Source organism: Zootoca vivipara, chromosome 12 (assembly GCF_965207765.1).
Source record: "Zootoca vivipara chromosome 12, rZooViv2.hap1.1, whole genome shotgun sequence".
In the NCBI taxonomy this organism is placed as follows: domain Eukaryota; kingdom Metazoa; phylum Chordata; class Lepidosauria; order Squamata; family Lacertidae; genus Zootoca; species Zootoca vivipara.
Genome location: NC_142595.1, coordinates 3,551,746 through 3,574,420, shown reverse-complemented (window position 1 = coordinate 3,574,420; position 22,675 = coordinate 3,551,746). Strand labels below are relative to the sequence as shown.

At 46.2% G+C, this 22,675-nt stretch overlaps 1 protein-coding gene across 2 annotated transcripts in view; it reads left to right on the top strand.

Moving 5' to 3' along the window:
* The first annotated feature begins 7,714 nt into the window (after window positions 1-7,714).
* TPPP (tubulin polymerization promoting protein) overlaps window positions 7,715-22,675 on the top strand; it is a 43,660-nt gene continuing 28,699 nt past the window's right edge. The window contains exons 1-2 of one of the 2 annotated variants that reach the window (XM_088656129.1): window positions 7,715-7,819; window positions 22,217-22,531. In XM_088656129.1, the coding sequence (XP_088512255.1) occupies window positions 22,221-22,531 (311 nt within the window). In that variant the 5' untranslated portion in view covers window positions 7,715-7,819; window positions 22,217-22,220. Of the gene's footprint in view, window positions 7,820-8,239; window positions 8,460-22,216; window positions 22,532-22,675 lie in introns of those variants that run through there. The other variant, XM_035134878.3, reaches the window with a different exon arrangement.

Below are 22,675 nucleotides of genomic sequence, written 5' to 3'. Positions count from 1 at the left end.
CAAGAGTCTGTCTGTCTGTCCTAGTTAGTAAACAGGTAAACAGGGGCTAGTAAACAGGGGCTTTTGCGAGGGTGTTTAGTGAGCTGGTTTGAGAGGAAGCATGGAGTGCTATGACACAAGTGTATGTAGGAGCAAGAGAGTGACCTGGAACACCTGTGCCATGTTCATTTTCCTGCCTGAGGGTATGTGAAGTTACACCTGCAGCAAATGTCAGCAACTTGAGGCCCACCTCTCCACATGTAGAGGTCCAGCAACTTGAGGCCCACCTCTCCACATGTAGAGTCATCAGAGGAAGATATTCTAGATCAGGCATCCCCAAACTTCGGCCCTCCAGATGTTTTGGACTACAATTCCCATCTTCCCTGACCACTGGTCCTGTTAGCTAGGGATCATGGGAGTTGTAGGCCAAAACATCTGGGGGGGATGCCTGTTCTAGATGGAGCAAAGCAGACTGTCCTGGATTAGTGATACTGTGGGGGTGGGACGCCCCTAGAGAGGAGGAAGATCACTAAATGCAGGAAGCAAACACTTGGAGGAATGGGACACACAGAAGCAGGACCGTCAAGAAACGTGTTGTGTCTTTGGGGCGGCACAGTTGATTCCAGGTCCTCCCCTTGGACCCTTAATTCTGGGTCACAGGAACAGGGACAGCCGTTGCAGGCCTCAGAACATACCCAGATGGCTATAGAAGGAACAGTATATAGAAGGATTCCTGCCACTGCCCAGAGGAGGAGGATGATAATAATAATAATAATAATAATAATTTATTTATACCCCGCCCATCTGGCTGGGTTTCCCCAGCCACTCTGGGCGGCTTCCAACAGAAAAATAAAACACAGTAATCTATTAAACATTTAAAGTAATCTATTAAACATTTAAAGTAAACAAGTAGGCCACTTATGGCCTACTTGAAATGAGGCTGCACTTTAAATTTTAATACTGTATTTTGATCTGTATTTTAATTAATTGTTTTTATGTTTTATTGTGGTTCTGTTGGTGTCAGCCGCCCTGAGCCCGGTTTTTGACTGGGGAGGGCGGGGTATAAATAAAATTTATTATTATTATTATTATTATTATTATTATTATTATTATTATTACTAAAGCCTCCCTGAACAGGGCTGCCTTCAGATGTCTTCTAAAAGTCTGGTAGTTGTTTTCCTCTTTTACATCCGTTGGGAGGGCGTTCCACAGGGCAGGCGCCACCACCGAGAAGGCCCTCTGCCTAGTTCCCTGCAACTTGGCTTCTCGCAACGAGGGAACCGCCAGAAGACCCTCGGTGTTGGACCTCAGTGTCCGGGCAGAATGATGGAGGTGGAGACGGAGATGGATGTGATATGTTGTGGTGGTGGTAGGTGATAGGTGACTCCCCTGCTGATGGGACAGAAGTTGCAGTGTGCAGATGTCTCAGGAGGTGTGCTGTCTCCCAGCTGCAAAGATTCAAGATGTGACAGAGAAGTTACCAACTCTTATAAAGCCCATCGACCATTACACATCCCTCCCTCCCTCCCTCCCTCCCTCCCTCCCTTGTATCCCATGTGGGTACAAATGATACCACCAGACACAGCCTTCGGCATATAGCAAGTGACTAGGAGACTATGGGTAGGAAGCTGAAGCACTTGGGCACGTGTGATTTCATCACTCCTTCCTGTTGAGTGATGACACAGGAAGAAAGGGAAAATATTGGCTTCTTTGACCATGGTTCTCACTTCCATGAAGAAAGACTTCTGGCAAGAGATGGGATGCAACTCATAGAGGCTGGCAAGAATGTGGATTAAATTAGGATTAAATTTAGGTTTGTTTCATAATCAAATGCCCAGCCGAACACTTTTTCTCCCATCAACTTGTTCTAATCAGATAGTTGAGGGGCAGAGTCCTTTGCCCCATTGTCAAGAACAGGAAGACTTTGCGGAGGGTAACTATGCAACTCAGTCATAACTTCTGATAACAGCAGCCTAGCAACTGGGATTTATAAACAGCAGCTGGGAAACACATCTCTTTCACCATTTTGCTGAATTATTTGATTTAGGGCAGGGGACCAGGCACTCATTTTACATGTTTGTTTTTAAAAACATGAATGTCTTTCTCAAAAGCTGATAATACAAATATTCAAATGTGAATGGGGAACTTAATCTTGGAGGTTTGCCCTGTGCAGATGTTGAGGGAAAACACAGAGCTTTATCTTCTCGGGATGAGGAATGATCTCAACGGTAGCTGTGTTTAACAAAGAGATCTACAATGACCAGTAAACATAATCCAAACAATTGAATAACTGAACAGGGAAACTTTTCAGGGGAGGGAAAGACTTAGGCTTTCAAATCCGTTAATTTCCCCCTCCCTTCTTTGGAATCTAGTGGTTTGGCCAAAGACAAAACTGAATTTTGCAATTAGCAAAAGCAATCAGGGAAAAAAAACTAAATAATAATTAGTGTGCAAACATTTGTATTCCCACCATGATGTTTATGCTTGCCAGTTCCCAGACTGAAAGATGGAAATCTGTCAGGCTGGGTTACCAATTGCCCACCCAGTGTTGCCTGCCTCAAGTTTTGAAATTTCTAAACCAGAAGATTATGCAGCTGAAGTCTACAGAGAACTAGAGAAGTCTGCTAGTGATCTTGAGCAAAGTGACTATCCATAGAAAAGGAACAAAAGCCCTTTTGCTAAATAAGTGTAAGAGCTGGTGTAGCATACTGGCTAGGAGGCCAAAGATGCAATAACCCCACTTATCCAGGAGTAATTCTCACTGGATTCAATATGGTTTACTTCTGAGTAGAAATTTTTAAGATTGGGCTATAGTACATACATGAATCAGGTGTTTGTACTGTATAGCCCAAATCTCTATGTGGGACAATAATCTACAGTTAGAACTGGATATGGAACAACTGAGTGGTTCAAAATTGGGAAAGGAGTACGACAAGGTTGTATATTGTCTCCCTGCTTATTTAACTTATATGCAGAATTCATCATGTGAAAGGCTGGACTAGATGAATCCCAAGCCGGAATTAAGATTGCCAGAAGAAATATCAACAACCTCAGATATGCAGATGACACAACCTTGATGGCAGAAAGTGAGGAGGAATTAAAGAACCTTTTAATGAGGGTGAAAGAGGAGAGCAGCAAAATATGGTCTGAAGCTCAACATCAAAAAAACCAAGATCATGGCCACTGGTCCCATCACCTCCTGGCAAATAGAAGGGGAAGAAATGGAGGCAGTGAGAGATTTCACCTTCTTGGGCTCCTTGATCACTGCAGATGGTGACAGCAGTCACGAAATTAAAAGACGCCTGCTTCTTGGGAGAAAAGCAATGACAAACCTAGACAGCATCTTAAAAAGCAGAGACATCACCTTGCCGACAAAGGTCCGTATAGTTAAAGCTATGGTTTTCCCAGTAGTGATGTATGGAAGTGAGAGCTGGACCATAAAGAAGGCTGATCGCCGAAGAATTGATGCTTTTGAATTATGGTGCTGGAGGAGACTCTTGAGAGTCCCATGGACTGCAAGAAGATCAAACCTATCCATTCTGAAGGAAATCAGCCCTGAGTGCTCCCTGGAAGGACAGATCCTGAAGCTGAGGCTCCAATACTTTGGCCACCTCATGAGAAGAGAAGACTCCCTGGAAAAGACCCTGATGTTGGGAAAGATTGGGGGCACTAGGAGAAGGGGACACCAGAGGACAAGATGGTTGGACAGTGTTCTCGAAGCTACGAACATGAGTTTGACCAAACTGCGGGAGGCAGTGCAAGACAGGAGTGCCTGGCGTGCTATGGTCCATGGGGTCACGAAGAGTCGGACACGACTAAACGACTAAACAACAACAACATAGCCCAAATATATCTTTGGTCACACACTCACTCAGTTGCCTTAGGCTGGAGGTTTTCAATTTTTTTAATCCACGGCTCCCTTGACCAACTACAGTACATTCTTTCTGCGGCACCCCTATGGGGCTTAGGAATCCGTTTATGGTCACCGCTTGCCTGCAGAGCTTGCAGCCTCTCACCCTTTTTCAAAAACCCTCCCTGCGGAGTGTTCCCTCAGCCTCTCTCTTCTCCCCTCTCCTTGGGAGTCCTCTGGGCAGCTGCAACTGCCACTCCAGGTCTCTCAACTGCCCCCTCTGCCCCAAAAAGAGGTGACTCCTCACATTGCCCCACAGGGGCCTGGGAAGCACCCCCTGGCCAGCACCAGAAGCACCATTCACCTGCGGAGCTTGTAGCCAGGGCTGCTGCATCAAACAGCTGTGCAAGCCTTGGAAAGGCAGAGACACGAGAGGACATCAGAGGAGGGAGGGAGGGGAGGAAAGGAGGACAGGGGCCAGTGTTGCCGGTGGCAACCCCTGACCATCCTTCAAGGCACCTGAGGGTGACATGGCACACTGGTTGAAAACCACTGCTTTAAGCACACAACTCTTCCTGTCTCCATTATGGGGCTAATGCGAATCAATCTGGCAGAGTTGCTGTAATGATTGATGCTACAAGGCAGGCATCCCCAAACTTCGGCCCTCCTGATTGATTGATTGAATTGATTGATTACGGTTCTTGACAAGCACACATAAATATGCAATACATAAAACAATAAAAGAAAAACAGTAATAATATAAAAATAGGCAATAAATATAGGTTTTAACAAAGGTTTAAAAGAAAACTGATTAAAAGGAGTGTTACTACTTAGGGAGGTAGACTACAGCAATTAATAACACTGGGTCCTCTTTAGCTAGTCCTGAAGATGTTCTGAAGATATTTGGACACTGCTAATTAGATTAGACCGAATTTTTATGACTCTAGCACAGAATTTGGCTACCTTCGCTGACACATTAGAGTTAGCGTCGGAAAGAAGCTACTCTATATAGAAATTATCCGAGCGTCCAGGTAGCTCTGCCAGTATAGTGTGGATAAGCTCGCCATAGCGGCCAAGTTATCCCTTTTTTTAAGGGAAATTCCATTATGCTGAATAGGCTTCCTCGCGAGAAAAGGGAAAACTTGGCAGCTATGAAGCTCGCCTCGCACCTACTCGTAGAAGCAGCATCGCAAAAGTATATGGCCGATAGATTCCATTTCTCCTGACCTTCCCGATGTTTTGGACTACAATTTCCATCTTCCCCGACCACTGGCCCTGTTAGCTAGGGATCATGGGAGTTGTAGGTCAAAACATCTGGAGGGCCGCAGTTTGGGGATGCCTGCTACAAGGTAATGTATATTACATCCTTTGAACATTCAAAAGTGCTATACAAATGTGCATTTTTGTATTGCTAACATTGTATACCAATTCAAATGCAGCTAATCAAACCTTGAATGTGCCATTGTTATCAGAGCAAAATGAAATACTGTACAATCCATACTGCCTTTTCTTCCTCTTTTTGATTGGGTGAGATCCAATATTGTATGAGTGAAATTCCCTTCCTATCCTCCTACCTTGGGGAGGGGGTCCCACCTTTACCTGCTGCACAACTGGCATTTTATGCATTATCCTACTTGTGTAGGGCAAGTGAATGTGGCTTGGGATGGATCCATGGAGCAAATTATTACTTTGGATAGGACTAATTCAGTCCACACTTTGCCACACTGGTGCCTGGGATATGCCTTGGAAACTGTACTGTTATATCTGGATTAAGGAGGCAATAAAATGGGATACCATTTTGATAAACACCATGCTCATGTGCATGCAAGAGCCACACTGAAGGCACATAAACTGTCACCCACAGATAGTTACCAAGTGTTAACTGGTTTAAATTGGCTGCTGATAAATGAAGTAAAGCTTTGGGCAGCAGCGAACAGGCCTCCATCATCCAGCAGGTGAGCCAGCTTACAATGCAATGGGCCTTTTGCTGCTCCAGCTCCACCTACCAGTACTCCCCAACTTGTTTCAGTGGTTTTATAATGGCTTCTGTCCATGGGCATACCTCCAACAATAGCTTCCACCTACCAGCCCAAAAATGCAGCAAGGAGGGACAATTCTATCTCATCCAAACCCCTGCCAACATTTGCTCTACCCATTAAAAAATGATTAAAACGGTGCTTCTCTTCAGATGAGACAGAATCCTAGCTTCTTTTGGGGGGATGGGGTGGGGGTCCTGTGGTGACTGAACCGAAGCTTAAAGAGTGATGATGATGATGATGATAATTAATAATTTATTATTTATACCCTGCCCATCCGGCTGAGTTTCCCCAGTCACTCTGGGTGGCTCCCAATCGAGTGTTAAAAACAATACAGCATTAAATATTAAAAACTTCCCTAAACAGGGCTGCCTTCAGATGTCTTTTAAAAATAGGATAGCTGCTTATTTCCTTGACATCTGATTGGAGGGCATTCCACAGGGCGGGTGCCACTACCGAGAAGGCCCTCTGCCTGGTTCCCTGTAACCTCACTTCTCGCAGTGAGGGAACTGCCAGAAGGCCCTCGGCACTGGATCTCAGTGTCCAGGCAGAACGATGGGGGTGGAGATGCTCCTTCAGATACACTGGGCCAAGGCCGTTTAGGGCTCTAAAGGTCAGCACCAACACTTTGAATTGGGCTTGGAAACGTATTGGGAGCCAATGCAGATCTCTCAGGACTGGTGTTATACGGTCCCGGCAGCCAATCCCAGTCACCAGTCTAGCTGCCGCATTCTGGATTAATTGCAGTTTCCAAGTCTCCTTCAAAGGTAGCCCGACGTAGAGCGCATTGCAGTAGTCCAAGCAGGAGATAACTAGAGCATGAGAGCAATTTTTTAATCGGATGCCTACCCCTTGTTGCTGAGGGTTATATGGTAAATTGCCCCATGATCTTTGGATGAAGGGCAATATAGAATTAAATAAGTAAATAAATAAAATAAGATTGCTCTTCAGTTCCATGTACGGGAGGCTCCCTGTTTTATACATATGCAAAACTGCATCTGTCTTGATGTCTTCACAATAGCTAGTGCCAACAACTGGGCAAAAAGCATTCTGCTTAGGATAACTCCCATGAATTTGTATGTATTTCAAGTATTGGTAAGTAAGTAGTAAGCAGAGCATGTGTTATGGATGAACTTCATTAATGTTTTCTAATCCCAATGGACCACAGTGAATTGTGCCATTAACAGATGAGTCACAGCAGGTATGGGAAACACTTTGTTTTAGTGTGTTTTAGTGTTCTTACTTGGTATTTTTATGTTGTGAACCACCCTTTGATCTTTGGATGAATGATGGTTTAACAAACAAGCAAACATATAGGTACTGGCAACGTCGTTTTCATGCCAAGCAGCGAAATTGGCATTACTTCAGGCAAAACTGAATACTGGCTTATAGAAAGTAGGCACCATCACCTTACCAGTGCAATGAATGAAATTATGTTTTACATTTTACCCTATTTCCAGGAGGAAAACACTAAGTTGTGAGAAGCCTGTTATCACCCCTCCCAGCCCCACCACACATCACTGGGTACCCTTGTTTAAAAGGTAGAAGTGATTCTGGCAAGGATTCACAGAAGGACACTGTTTTTTATATTTGTAGAGAGGTCCCAACTGGTGGCTTCTTACCCATTTCCTGCCTCCTTTCCCACGTGTGTTGATGGCAGATTAAAAACCACGTTCAATTGATTTTACAATGTCAATAAAAGGATACCATGTGTTGCATAGAACCTGTAGACCCCACCCCCCACCCCCGCTCGCTTTGTTTGTCTGGACTGGACAAATTGTTTTACAATGTTGCAACTTGCATTCCTGCAACCTGAGAGATTTCCATTTTTTTTGCTACCGCTAACTTAGCTGCTGTTAGCAAGTGGAAGAGAAGATGTTTCTTGCTTGCATCTCGACTCTGCGGAGTAAAGAAAAGAGAGGCGATTTTGGATCTGGGCTGTCTTGGTCATCAGGTTGGTTTTTGCGGGGTGTGGAACTTCCCTCCAAAAGGGATAAATTCGGGGGCAGCAGTGCCACCACACAGGAAGTCCAGACCCAGCCAAGTATGCATGTATGTACGGTATGTGCATGAAGTATACCGCCCTATACTCGTAGATCTCAGGGCGGTTCACAACATAAAATTACAATATAAAAAAAACACCCCCAAACATTATTTGGCCTGATTGCTGGAAAGACTGGAGACGCTCCGTGACGCAGCCACCTGCTGCCCGTGTGGAGAGCGCTCAGCGCGAGGCAGCGGCTCCCGGTCCCGGCCGAGCTCACCTGCCCGCCCGGCCGTCGGGGAGCCGCGGTCGCGCGCGCCGAGGGCCACGGAAGGCGCCTGACTGGGGCGGAGTCCCGCGTCCGGCCGGGCGCCTGGGGGGTGGGTAGCGCGCGCTGGGCGGGCCCCTCGACGGCCCTTCGCCAATGCCAGGCGCGCAGGGCGGAGCCGGCCGGCCGCCTCAGCGCCGCGCTCGCCGAGCCTCGCTCAGCCGCCGCCGCTGCTGCGGACGCTTCTTCTTCTGCGGGCTCCGCGCGCCCGAGTCCGGGGCCGAGAGTTGGCAGCGCGGACGGGCAGGAGCCGAGAGGAGCGGAGCCCGTCCGAGCGGGGAGGTAAGCGAGGCGGAGGAGCGGGGGGCTTGGCGGGACTGCGCGCCTCCAGCGCCGCCTTCCGAGGAGCATCCGCGGCCGGCGGGCGAGCGAGCGAGTTCCGGGTCCCCTGTGGCCTTTTTTGGACTGCTGCTGCGGGCAGGCAGCCTGCCCCACAGAGCTCCGCGCCCGGCCGCTGAAGGCTGCAGAATGTGACCGGCGGTCGGGCTGTCGGCAAGGGCGAGCGGGCGGGCGCACGGGTTGCGCCTGCTCCTCCTGCCTGTGGGCGCCCGCGCTGGGTCTGCCGCGCCGAGAAAGGCGCTGCTGGCTTGCCGTCTCTCGGGCTGCAAAACGAAAGCGAAGAAGAGGCATGCACGACGGGGCCGGGGGGAGGAGGAGGGAGACGGCGGTTTCCTCCTGCTGAAGTTAGCCAGCGCAGCCGCGGCGTCTAAACATTGCCGGGCTTTTGCTGTTGACCGCCCTCTTCTAAGAGAGATCCCAGCTGCCCGCTTGCGGCTGTAATTTCTAGCCCTCGCGGCCGCGGGCGAAAGGCTCTCAAAGCTCGTTGACCGGTCGAAACAAACAGGCGCATCATCATGTATACAAGGTGTACCCCTGAGAGATGGCATTCTTTGAAATTGCAGGAGCTTTCTTGCAATTCAAGGGATGGATGCCTTTGGACCTCTTGCTCTGAGACGTCCACCCTTCTGCTCTAATAGATCTTGCTTTAAAAAACGTGACTCCCTTTCTAGATCCTTTCTGCCCCTCAACCCAGAGAAATCTGAAAGATTTTGCTGGCAAACAAACAGCATCTTCCTGCAAAAAGAAGCTGCACATATACACGAGGGGGGGGTATTCTCCATTTAGATGGTGGCTTGTAGGGGGGATGTGTGGATGTGATGGGGGAATCTGTAGGTTCTTCCTAGTTATGGCTTCTAGATCTTTCTGGTGTTTTTCTAGGTGCTTCAGTGTTACGTAATAGATCTAGAAAACTGGAGTCTGTGTCAGACTCGCTGAGGACTCCCTTCTCTTTCCCCTTCCATTGCAGTGTTTATCTTTCATTTTCTGGGGAAGAAGGTTCCTGAGAAGCTACTGGGCTTCTCCAGAGGTTGTCAAGCAATATCTGGGTGGCGGGAGCAGCAACTGATGATCCTTCAGCATCTGTTTCACAAGGTGGAACCTATGAGGGAGCGGCTGGATCCTTCAGTGGGATTCCTTCTACTCCCCACCCCCTTTCACTGTGGGGAATAAATTATGCACCTTCCCTGGAGGTAGCAGGTGCAATGGAAATGATTCACACTGGATCCTTCGGTTCCACTTTCTAATTTCATTCCAGCCAGAAGGAGAGCATAATTTACTCATTTCCTCAGCATGTTGCTGTCTGTGCACAGCACCTGATTTGAGCTGCAATCCTCAGACCTGGCAATTTCAGAGCAAGCCCCTTGCGTCAGTCAGGAAGATTGCAGAGCGAGGGAGGTGGAGGACTGGGACAAATCCCCAAAGCACAGGGGCTCAGGTGGTCTTGTGTCCTCTGCAAGGGGGAGGGGGAGGCAGGATCTGTCAGCACACCGAGGCCCCTTCCCTGAATTTTCCGCTTTCATTCTTTTACAGCCTTTGGATTTACACAAGTTAATAGAAGGGAAAGACAGGCAGGCAGGATTCTACCTTGTTATGTAGTATATAGGCAGGCAGGATTCTACCTTGCAGCAGCACCTTAAAGACCAACTAAGTTTTTTATTTTGGTATGAGCTTTCATGTGCATGCGCACTTCTTCAGATGCACTTCAGTCTATTCAGTGTATTCTTCAGATACTTCTTCAGTGTTGGTCTTTAAGGTTCTGCTGGAAGGATTTTTATTTTATTTTGTTTTGACTATGTCAGACCAACACGGCTACCTACCTGTAACTAGGATTCTACCTTGTTATATAGTATGCTGCTGCTCCTCAACGGATCTACCGCCCACCCTCCCTTTAGGTCTTCCCTTAGTGTGTTTGCTTTGACCTTGCTATGGACTTCGGTTGGTCGCCTTTGGTTGCCCAAGGGGCCTGGTAGGAGTTTTTTATCCAATTGGCTAATTGGCACCGGCCTCTTGGTTTTTTCACCTACCTCGTAGCAATTTGTCACAACTTCTTAGTATTTGGCGGTTAGGCATTGGACTATGGAGTTGTCTGGTGTGTTCGAGGACTGGTTGTGGCCATCATCCAACCCTCCTCTTATAGGGGTATCCCCTTAAGGAATCCGGCGGTCGTGGATCCCGTCTGATGCCTTGCAGGGGGCTAGGGCCATGGCACGACCCCCGGTGACACTGGGGGAGCTTTCAGTTGTATTTGCATCAACAGGCTCCTCCCTCAGGGTGTTAACCTTATATGACCCCCCCCCACGGAGTGGGGTAGAGTCATGCTTGCTAGGGTGTCCAATGCCTATGCCAATACCTCTCACTTGCTCTAACCAATAAAGTTGTGGCCTTATTTTACCCATTAACTCAAATTCCATGTGTCACTGTGTCTTTATTTTTCACGGGGGGCGGGTCCTCGAACCGCAAGTCAATAGAAGGGAAAGATAGGCAGGCAGGATTCTACCTTGTTATATAGTAACCCCCCCCTTCCAGGGCCGTCTTAAGCGCCCCTGGCGCCGTGGAGCGACAGATCCCTCCGGCGCCCCCCACCCTGTTTCCCAGCGCGGTGGGCGGGCGCAGCGCGGTTGCTGTGCGTCAGAACGGCGGAACGGCCGGCCAGCGGGCGGGCGCAGCTCGCGGCGCCCTCCTGGTGGGCCGGCGCCGTGGTGCCCTGCGCCACCGGGGGTCTACCTAGAGCCGGCCCTGCCCCCTTCTGCCTTCTAGTATGCTGACCAGTGAGGACAAAAGCACTGGGGTGACTGGACTAAATGTTTAGGTGTTTGCTACTTGTATGTTATATTTGCAGGGTAACTGAACTATATCTTAGTAAATAACTGTAAAGGGTAAATATATCTTGTGTTTTGCTGTGCCGTGCCCAATCGGGGTGTTCAGAAGCACATCACAGCGACTGTGTGAGGGGGGCTGCGCATGTCTGCACTGTGCATGTCATGCCCTGTCCAGCAACCCCCTCCCCTCAAACTGCTGTCTGTGTCTTCAGTGAGCAGCCATGTTGGGTCTGACCTGGGTCTGACTTGGAGGATCTTTGTACCAGTAAAATAATGATGGCTTGTTGCGGTTATCTGGGTGCTAAAGAGAGCCACTGTGCACAAGCTCAGAATCTTTTTTATTACGTATTTCAGGACAGTTACAGCACTGGAAAACAGATTATTTTTATTCTGCCTGTTACAGTTTTGGCCTGGTTCTTGCTAAGGTGGTGAAACTTGTGCCTTGAAGGGTACCATTTTATAGTGTAGGTGGAGGCTTGTGAGAAGGAATGCATTATCTGCACTGCACATAGAAAAGTGGTATATCAAGGAGAAGACTAGCCTAGAGCCCTTCTCTCATTGACATGCTGGCTTTCTGTGTGCTATTAACCACCTGCTTGGTTTGTTCATAGGGAGAGAAGAGCAATTTCTTAGAACTTTGTAAAATTGAAAACTTTGCAATTGATGAATCTATTACTAGGGTTATCTGAGTAACCAAAATTACATTCTTATGCCATTTCCATATGATCTTAATACAAATTAGTTTTTTGTCTACATGGGCAAAGTGGTTCCCCCACTCTTTCAAATGACACTCAAGTTTGGTAGTTCTAAGTTCTATTGTTTATTGTTTCTGGAGACAATAGTTCTTTCAGAGAGCTGAAGAGTGATCTAAGATAGGCATCATTGCCAATGGTGTGCATGCTCATCCCACTGTAATGTCTCTTCACAGGTTTGTAACTTTTTGGGGGTGATTCAGAAACCTGCAAACTCTCTTTAACCAAGGACAACACTGAGTGCTTCCATGCCTGGCCTTTTATGTGAAATTGCTATATGTACTAACTTTTAATGAAGTATCCACATGAAGACGTCATCCAATCATTGTCTTCCAGTATTTTCTCCATGGTGTTTCCACCTTTTCCCAGGCAGCAGAAGGTCCTCCCTTTCCCAGAATGGGAGAGTTTTTGCTGTCTACACAGTTCTGGATGCCTTCAGTGTTACTCATCCATATTTTTAGGGGGTGGTGGTGACACATCCAGAAAGGGGGCCTATTGCAGCTCAGCACACATTCATTATAGGATTTCTGGCAGGTGCCATTTCATGACCTTATCTAACTAGGCCTAAACGCATGCCTCTCTGTTCTTTGTCAATGAATGAGAAAAACGTAATGACTTCACATTAAGGTAGTGCACTCGTGTATGTGAGTTTATTGTGGGTTTGTTGCTACTCATGCTTGCAGTTTAGTTTTTGCAGCATCTCTATGATGTCCTGCTCATCAAAACACCGTCCCACATCTCCTCCCTTTAATGCAGATTTATCATTTCTGCAGGTTTTTTTTTTTAATGTATTAGGTATTTGTCAGATTATAATGGGGGAGAAAATGGGGTGCCATTTTGATGAGGGTGATACTGTGTGGACACTGCAAACAAACATGCCTCCAGAGTAATGATGAATCAATAAACTCACATAGCTGTATTTTTATTATTTATTATTTATTACATGCTCTTGGGTGCATAGCTCCATCAGCGTTGGTGCTGAGTCTCAGTGCCACCATAGAGAATGCCCTCTCAGGTCACCTCATACTGTATCTCAGGGAATAGAGGTGCAAGCTTTCAATCTCCTCCTCTGGCAAGCAAAATACGATGAACAGCACATACAAGATTGTTAATGTGGTGGGAATCCATAATCTCCCTGGAAAACTGATCCATAGGCCCAGGAGCTGCTTACCCACAACCCTCCTCATCCCTGGCCATTGGCCATGCTGCAACATCTGAAGAGGCAACTTAAGTACTCACACTTAAGCCAAACCTTGGCTTAGTGAGATCATATGAATGTTTGGGTTCACACCTGCTTTGCCCTGCCCAGTCCTTTTTGCTGCTGCACTGCGCTGTACCAAGGTTTGGCTTGGCTCGTCATCCAGCTAGGATTCGTGGTTAAGCTCTTTCCTCACTAATCGGAAGCAAGAACAAACGTTCACGATACTGTACAGCAGCAAAAAGGACTGGGCAGGAGCAAAGTGCCTGCAAGCTCCCCTCCAGGAGTCCTCATGCTTCTGTAATCTTGCTAAGCTGCAGTTTGGTGTAGCTCATTGTGCAAAACAGGCCGCAGAGTAGCTATAAGCAAAAGAGAAGAGATGGCCACTTTGGCCTGGAACATTATTCTTTGCTTGCTATGACTATGCAAACTACCCAGTCCCATTTTGCTTTGAAGCGCTCAAAATGAGTTTTTGCGGGAGCCGAATGCACACCACCTGAAACCTAACACAGAATGTTAGCTCTGTACCTGAAGATATTTTGTGCTCTGTTATCTCAGCCTCAGAAAGGCACCCAGCTAGAGAGGATGGTTATGTAGGAGGGGAGAAGTGATGCAGCATGTGAGCATGAGACACATGTACAAACAAAATTGTTTAGAGAAAGCTGTCATGACGAGTTCTCCCGAGAGCAGGGAGTACCTGCCCATCAGCTGATATCGAAAAAGCATCCGATGACTTTCATGTCCTGCGTGTGTCTTGCATAGTGCTCTACAAGACCCTCTGAAGAATCCCCTTTCAAAGCATGGCACAAGATAGAACTCTGAAAGGGGCTTCCCAAATCCCGCCCCTTAATTGCAGTCTCTTCCTAAGTCCGTTTCTATCTTGGCCAGCACTTTGAAAGGGACTTACCGGTAAGCAAGACCTGACAACCAGCTGATCCAAGAGAATCCACTCTCCATTTATCCCCCGTGTTCTGTGTCATTGGTTATCTTGGTGCTGAGATTTGCTAGCATAGGTAGATGACTGAATATGTAATTAGGATTGGTGTTTTGAATTGCAAAACACTGCTTGCATATTCTGCACCCCACTGCACCAATTGATTCCTGTTTTCTGTAAAGCCCTGAAACACTTAACTCTATCCTGTATTAGACTATAGGAACTTCTTTGCTGGATCACATAAAGGTCCAACTTTCAAAAGAGTTCTGCTTTCAGCAGTGCCCAGATGTCTAGATGCTCACAAGCAAGGCATGGCCTCCACTTATTGCTTGCCTTCAGTATCACCCCTGAAGATAAGTCAGGCATGTCCACTTTCAACTTGTGTTGAGAGTGGCAGCTGCAAGAACAAACTGGGATAACAGACTGGCAGCACTAGCTGGGTTTGGATCGCAGGGACCAGACCTGAGAGTCATCTACATCAGCCTTAGGTCATCTGGAAGGGCCAAATATCCCATCAGCTGATAGGCCACCAAACCATTAGAAACCTTTCCCCATCTGACATTGTCCCACAATGTGGTGGCTCTGCAAAACCGACTTCTCCCTTGGAAAGCTGGTCCTTCACCCCAGGGCACCCTTCATGCAATCTTGTCAAGCTTCACCCAAATTTAAATTTGAGTATTAGGATGTTTTTCAGCCCAAACTCATTGGAACTCAGTTTGCCACCTATCAGAGAACAAGGGAGACAGTCATGGTGAGTTCTGGCACCTCTTTTTCTAGAAAAATAGCACTAGATACCAGCATTTTATGGTTTCTAGCCCCCCAACCCAGCTCCACAATTGGAAAAAGGCTTGCAAACAGGCACTCACCTGTGGTGAGTAAGGATCAGTGAGTACATGATTAGGGAAGTGCTGCAAATATTGGTGGCTCTTCTTCTTCAGGCTGATTTAGGTAATCACACTTCAGCTTTGTGTTCATTTCCACCTCAGTGTTGAAATGGGATAGAGCACAACTGTTTAATTAACTGGTAACAATATTCCATAGAACTGAATTTAACAAGGTGGGGATGGAGTGGGGGATTAAATGGTCAGATTGCAGAAATTCAATAGGGCCAGGAAAGTGAAATTGACACCCTGAAATCTCTCTCTGATGTCTTCAAGCAGTCACCACCTCTTCAATTTGCCTCTGACACACACACACACACACACACACACACACACACACACACACACACAGCAGCTGTGCAGCACCCTAGAGCTGTACAGGGCAGCTGTTCAGAGCTCACTAAAAGAAACAGTGATCCTTTTCTTTATCAGTGGCAATGTTTACTACGAGACCCAGGGATGCGTTTAAAGTCACCCATGTAAATGCTGATCCTTTGTGACACCCTTTGGCTGCAACGGGATGATGGCATGGCTGCTCTTCCCAGTGCACACACAGCATCTAGTTTCATGCAGGATTTTCAAGCAAACCCTGAAGGCCTTTTGCACTAGAGTTTTAGGTGGTTCCTTTCTAATTTGCCATCTAATAAAAACCAAAAACAGATTATGTCCAGTTTCGGCAAAAGTGGAATGCCTTTATCAGGAAGCTCTTGTGTTCATACAGCATGGGTGGCCCATGGCACTCAGGTCAGCCTTCCCTCTTGGAGCTGTGCAGGGTTTACGTACTGCTCCGTTCGTCTGCTGCCATTCCTCCGAGGAGCATGCACATTTCCCCCTTTCATTCTCACAACAACCCTGTCGTGTAGGTTAGGCTGACACAAACTCGGCTTTACTAGTAAGTGACATGGTTAGGCAAATATATTAATCCTGTAGCAGCAGGGCTTCCTGCTCACTGGCCTGCAGTAGCTCTCACCATCTTTCGTCAGGTTGTTTCTTATTGAGCAAATCTCAGAATCTTTGCCTTGTTGGGACTTTGGCCTTTCCCACATTTTGTTTGGTGCTATAAGTGCTGGAACAGCGTCTGGTCTTAGTTATGGGCTGGATGAGGGCCAGTAAGCTGAAAGTGAATCCCAGGAAGTCTGAGGTTCTGTGGATCAGTGGTTTATAGGTTTGGGAATTAGGGAGTTGGCCAGTTCTGTATGGGATAGTGCTTTACCTGAAGGACCAAGTTTGCAGTTTCAGAGCGCACCTTGATTCCACATTATTGCTGGAGGAATGCCCATGTCCAGCTGGTCTGTCCAGCTGTAGCCATTCCTGGACTAGAACATCTTGATCTCAGGTACCCATCTTCTAAATGTGATCACTGCAATGTGCTTTATGTGGACTGCCCTTTCTGGCTGCTTGACAATGTGAGACAGGGCATTGTTAGGGGTGGCCCCCTGATTATGAAACCATGTCCTCATTTAGCACAAGATGAAAACCGTTTTGTTTACCCAGGCCTTTGTAATGTAATCAGCCTTATTGCTGACAGTGTTACTAGGAACAGAGTCGGCTGCCTCCTGTAGAGTCGGACCATTGCTCTATTTAGCTCAGTTTTGTCCACACTGAGTGGCAGCGACTCTCCAGAATTTCTGACTGGGTTTCCCCCCCGTGCTGCCCAGAAATGCCTAGGATGGAACTGGGACTTTCTGTGTGTAAAGTAGATGATTTACCATTGAGCTACGGCACTTCCCATCGTTCACGTTGTTTTTGTGTTAATGCTAGTTTGTATTGTTGTGCTGTGTTACTTTGTGTAGTGTTAGGAGAAAGGGTGGGAAATAAAGACATCTCTTGCAAAGCAGATATACCCTGTTTCTCATATTTTAAGACATACCAATAAAATAAGCCATAGCAGGATTTTTAAGCATTCAAGGAATATAAGCCATACCCCGAAAATAAGACATAGTGATAGGTGCAGCAGCAATGCCGGCCGCGGCAGGAGGAGGAGGAAAAAAATAAGACACCCCCTGAAAATAAGCCATAGTGTGGTTTTTTGTGGAAAAATAAATATAAGACGGTGTCTTATTTTTGGAGAAACGTGGGTAGTTTCATAGCCATTTTTTGCAATGTAGGGGAAAGCATGTTATGTAGCATTTCCTTATTTTTGATTACTCTCTCTGCAAATGTCTTATAGAGAGATTAGGACAGCTGCCTAGCTGGACCTGCTTTACCCTCCCCAGAGTGGAAACAGAGACAAGTCAATTTGGAAAGAGGTTCTGTATGGAACTGCAAAACCCCTATGTAAACTAACATGTTCTATCGCCCACCCCCCAGTCCCTAGCCATTATGTGCCCTCAGAAAAATCAGTAAATTCTCTTTAGGGTTTCCTTTCCTAAAGGGAGCCTTGGATCACCCGTGTTCTCAGAAGAACTGCAGCAGCTGACAGTAAAATCAACTTTGTGTGTAGCGTAGAAACATGTCTCTTAATTCAGCCCTGAGCTGAACTGAGAAACAGGCTGCATTAACGCTGATTCTTACTGATGCTTATAAAAATTGGGCCAGAGATGCATTCACAGTGATGGCCTTAAGCTAATCATCCTCTGAATTACAAGAAAACAACTATTCTCCTGCTGCGTCCGCCCAGCCCATCCAGTTTTTCTGAGTACGCTTTGTCAAAAGATGGAATGAAAATACCAATATAGTATAGGAAGTACTGTTATCAGGAAGTTTTCTCTGTGCAAGCCCTATATGAAATGAGCAGGAGCTGCTGCACAAGGACACACAAACAGTTGTTGATTGAATTTGATGCCCACATCTGCAGTGAGTGGGAATGTCTGTTCCTATTTAGTACTGCAGGAGCACATACAGTAGTAGTGTGACCCTCCAGTTTTTAAGCATATGGGGGGGGGCTATTCATTCATTTCTTTCCTCCCCACACCCTGTATTCTCAGCAGCCAAAGCAATGGTGGGAGTTTTCACTGGAACACATGCTCCAGGCTTCCTGTGTGTTCGACCACAAACTTGTGGGGGAAATTGCCATAACTGAGCAAACTGCTCATTTTTCAGAATTCCTCATCTCCCCTGCCTTTGCATATTGCAGAACCTTTGCATATTACAAATCAGGGTGTAGCTCTTATTCTGATAGATGTCTGATATGGAACTTCCCATTATTGTGCATTTGCTGGTAAGTTCTTGACTACTGCAGACTGACATTGAGGATGACAATTCAGAAACTTCAGCCGGCCCCAAATGCAGCTGTGTGGCTTTGTCAGGAACTATCTATGAGGAGCACACTAGTGAATTGTGATCACAGAGTAGGATTATAGGTTTGGTGCTAAATTATAGCATCTGAGGCACAGTTGACCTGTTCCAGAAACAAACTTTGTTTGGAGATGGCTCCCCTTCTAGCGAATTTCCCCAGAGTAGATTCCCTGGTTGATTCAATGAGTGCTTTAAGAAAGACATTAAATTCATTTCTTTTCTACCAGGCTTTTTAAGATTTAAAACTGAATATTAGTTTTAAACATGGGAACAGTGAGTCAGCCCTGCTCTTTTCAGGATACCCTGTTTTTTGTGTTTTGTGGCCAAAACATGCTCAGCCCTTGTTGGGTTGCTTGGGGTCTTTAATTTTGCTTTTGCCCCCTTTGGTCACCCAGTAAAATTTTGTACTTCTTCAAACCTTGGAGTTTCCCTGAGCTGCCTGGTCACTTTCTTAGCTACATAAGGATGCACACTCAGAGAATGTGTCTGCTATTAGCATATATAGGATTCTGTCTCCCGCTTTTATGATATATATAATAGTGTCCTTCCAGCTGCATCGTTCGCTGCTTCTTAGCAGTTTTTATTTGTATTTTATTGTGCTTCTTTTTATCTGATGTTGTGTGGCACTTTGAGGACCTTGGCTGACAGAAGGTGGAAATTAAAACCTTTATATATGAACCTTTTCACTTGCAAAGGTTTGTAGTTCTTGTTGGTTGGGTAATACTGGGGAGAAAATCTTGTGGCCCTAAATTGCTGCAGTCTCAGCCTGCTACATACACTGTGCTTGATGAACCCTGGCTGGAACAAGTATCTGTTGTACAGGGAATAGTATAAATTGTACAACCATTATCCTTACTCGGCCGTTACCCACTTCCACCCTTATCTGTCCTGACATGATCTCTGTAGTTGAACTGTTGATGGACTGGTTGTCCTCTGTGCCTGTCTATGCTGAAAACAAGACTTCCATTGTAATCCTGACTATGCTATGTCTGCTCTGTCTAAAATGGAAGTCTGTCACTTGACAGGTGTCATGAGACGTGTCATCTGAATGTCTTCTTCTTGGGCAGAAAGCTTTGGGAGGTTTTAGGTGAGAGAGGGCACCAGGAAACAACCCCTACTGGTTGAGCATTAGGATTCCTTCTGTTGCTGGTTGTGCTAGCAAAGATGATGGCAACAAAATTTAAAAGCAAGTGTCAATAATGCCTGAGGAACTTCTGGGGTTTAAGCACACCAAGGACCAGAGAGCTCTCTGAGCCAGATTCAGGACAGGAGGTACAATGGGGAAACAGAAACTTCCATGGCTGATAATTTCTAGGATGAAAAGCTCCTGGCAGAAATAGCAGCTATGGTGAATTAGAGCAACTTCTGGGAGTTTGTGGGAAGAAGAGTGAGAATTACCATATTTTTCTATGTATAAGACTAGGTTTCTTCTTCTTTAAAAAATACATTTAAAACTGGGGGTCGTCTTTTACACGGATACAATCTCCCCCCATTTTCTTTATTTGGAGTCCCCCAAAACAGGGTGTGTCTTATACATGGAAAATGTGGTAATTGTGGTTGATAAGATACAGAGACTTGAAAAATACACCAAGCCTATAAACATACAGTAATTTTAAAAGCCTAAATAGTTAAAATAGCCACAAGGAATATTTGCAGTGGGTGCACATATGTTTTTCTTGCTTGGCAGATATAAAGGGGAGAGTAGCTCAGAATAGCCACTTTCAAAGTGGCTAGAGATTTGGGGAGGGGTTTCCAAAGCAGGTGGGGATGTTGTAGGGCAGATTGCATGATGGTGGCTTAATGGGCTAGTAATGCCTGTGGATTTATTTTCCAGGCTATCTTAAAAAAGAATAACATGCCGCTGGTAATCTTACTGTTGCTCAAATACTGGTATGAATAATTTGATCCAAAAAAAAAATCCTTTTTAAAAAAACACCATTTCTTGTAAACAGATTTTGTGGTTTGGACAGCTGGCATGACTGCCTCCCCAGAGTCAATTCATTGCCACTGTCACCTGTATGGGTGGCTCTCACTACCTCCTCCTCCTCCTCCTCCTCCTCCTCCTCCTCTTCCTCCTCCTCCTCCTCCTTTGCTGTTCCCTGATTGTCTGGGAAAGGCTGCTGTGTCATCCATGGCTTCCCCCCTTGTATTTGGAGAGTACAGGATGAGACGCCATGGGGCAAACTGGGAGATGGAACAGGGCTTCCCGCTCCCTTCTGTTCATCTGTCTCATTGGCCTTATCACTGGCACCTATCCTGCACTCCCCCCCCCCGATATGCTGCTGCTCACACTGTCACCCACTTAAGACTGTTCGCTTGGGCTTACAAAAGTGGAATAACAATTCCCTTGAAAGGAAATTTTAAAAATATGAATCGTTTTTTCCAAACTGCTAATGATTCGCCCTAAATGCCATCTTAGGCTTGACACTCACACAGACATACTTTGCTTGATCTCTTCTTGCTTGAGCTCTCAATGCTTCCTGGTTGGCACTTGAATGAACAACGGAAACTGAAAAGCAGATAAGAGATATGAAAGTTCTGTCCATGGTGTTAGGTCTCTGAAGGCTGAGGCCTAGTCTACATATCTGGCCAAATAAAGTAGGAATGGAGATTTTAGCCAGGGTGTGCATGCCTTTTATGTTGTTATTTTTTCAGATTACATTAAGTACATTTGAGAAAACAACTGTTCTAACAATATGCAATGAACAACTTGACCTGGTATTTTTTAAAGATTTGTGTCATGCTGGATAATAAAGTTTCATTTGATTATTCCAAAAGGTCACACTATGTTTTTTCATGGGTAGTGCGTGGTTTCCTGCCACAGTCCAAATAATTCCCGTATTCAATAAGTATTTGCAATATGCTGTAGAAATAAAATGGATTATGCCTGGCTGCTCTAACTTGACATGCCGGTTTCTCAACCAATGCTATAGACCACACTCCAGCATGCCAAGAGCCCATGCCGAGACCAGTGGAAGACTAGGGGAGTGCGACCGGTGCAGTTGTACCAGGCATGGTGCTTCTGAAGCGCCGGAGAGAGCCAGTGTGGTGTAGTGGTTAAGAGCGGTAGACTCGTAATCTGGGGAACCGGGTTCGCGTCTCCACTCCTCCACATGCAGCTGCTGGGTGACCTTGGGCTAGTCACACTTCTCTGAAGTCTCTCAGCCCCACCCACCTCACAGGGTGTCTGTTGTGGGAGAGGAAGGGAAGGGAGAATGTTAGCCGCTTTGAGACTCCTTAGGGTAGTGATAAAGCGGGATATCAAATCCAAACTCTTCTTCTTCTTCCACCACGATTGCTTCAATGGGAGGCGGGACAGGGGTACTGGATTTTGGCGCTGCACAGGGTGCCTCTGAAATTTGAGGTGCCAAGGTCCGCCACTGAGACCAGTCCCAGTTTTCCAGCACCTGGCTATCTCCATTTGTGCTGCTGTTAATAAAAAAAAGGCTAAGAGAGCATTGTGGGGGGTGGAAGTAGAAGACTAGCAGAGTAGGGAACAGCCTAGTTTATGACATTTTAGGCTTGATATGTTGGTTTTCTTCTGGCTGAGAGTTTTACACAGGGAAGTATTCAATAATGTCATTCTTTACTGGCATCCTGAAATGGTGCAGTCCCTCTACTACCTCAGATTGCAGCATTTATAGACTGGGCCTCATTCTCTCATGTCAACAAGCCATCCCTCACCTGACATCTGTTTTGGAATTAATACTTTTCAGTTGTGAGAGCAGTTTAAGAGAAACAGAACAAAAAATTGCATATTGCTGTATTTTCCAAAAAGGCCAAAAGCAAGGCAATTCTGTTTAGATTGGTCTGGTTTTTGTTTTAATGCAAGCAGTGGCCTACAAAGAATCAACTTCCTCTTCTCCATCTTCTCTTTAGCACAATGGCTGACAACACAAGTAAACTCACCAAGCATGTGAACAAAACACCTCCAAGGTCTCCTGCAGATTCCGCAAAAGAGAAAGCAGCCAAAAGGTTATCCTGCGACTCAAACAGCTCCCACGACGGGGCCAGTGGGCCAGAGTTAAGTGCTCTTGAAGAGGCTTTCAGGAAATTTGCTATCCACGGGGATACGAGAGCCACGGGGAAAGAGATGCATGGGAAAAACTGGTCCAAGTTGTGTAAGGATTGCCATGTGATTGATAGCAAGAACGTGACTCTCACCGATGTTGACATCGTCTTCAGCAAGATCAAGTAATTTCTCCCTCTGCTTCTTCAGCCTTATCTTACATCTCCCCCCCCCCCAATATTTGTATTGCTGAGTATGTTTGTGAGTAATAATAGGTGGAATATGTTGGCTACATATACCCCAATGACATCAAAAACATTGTTTTTAAG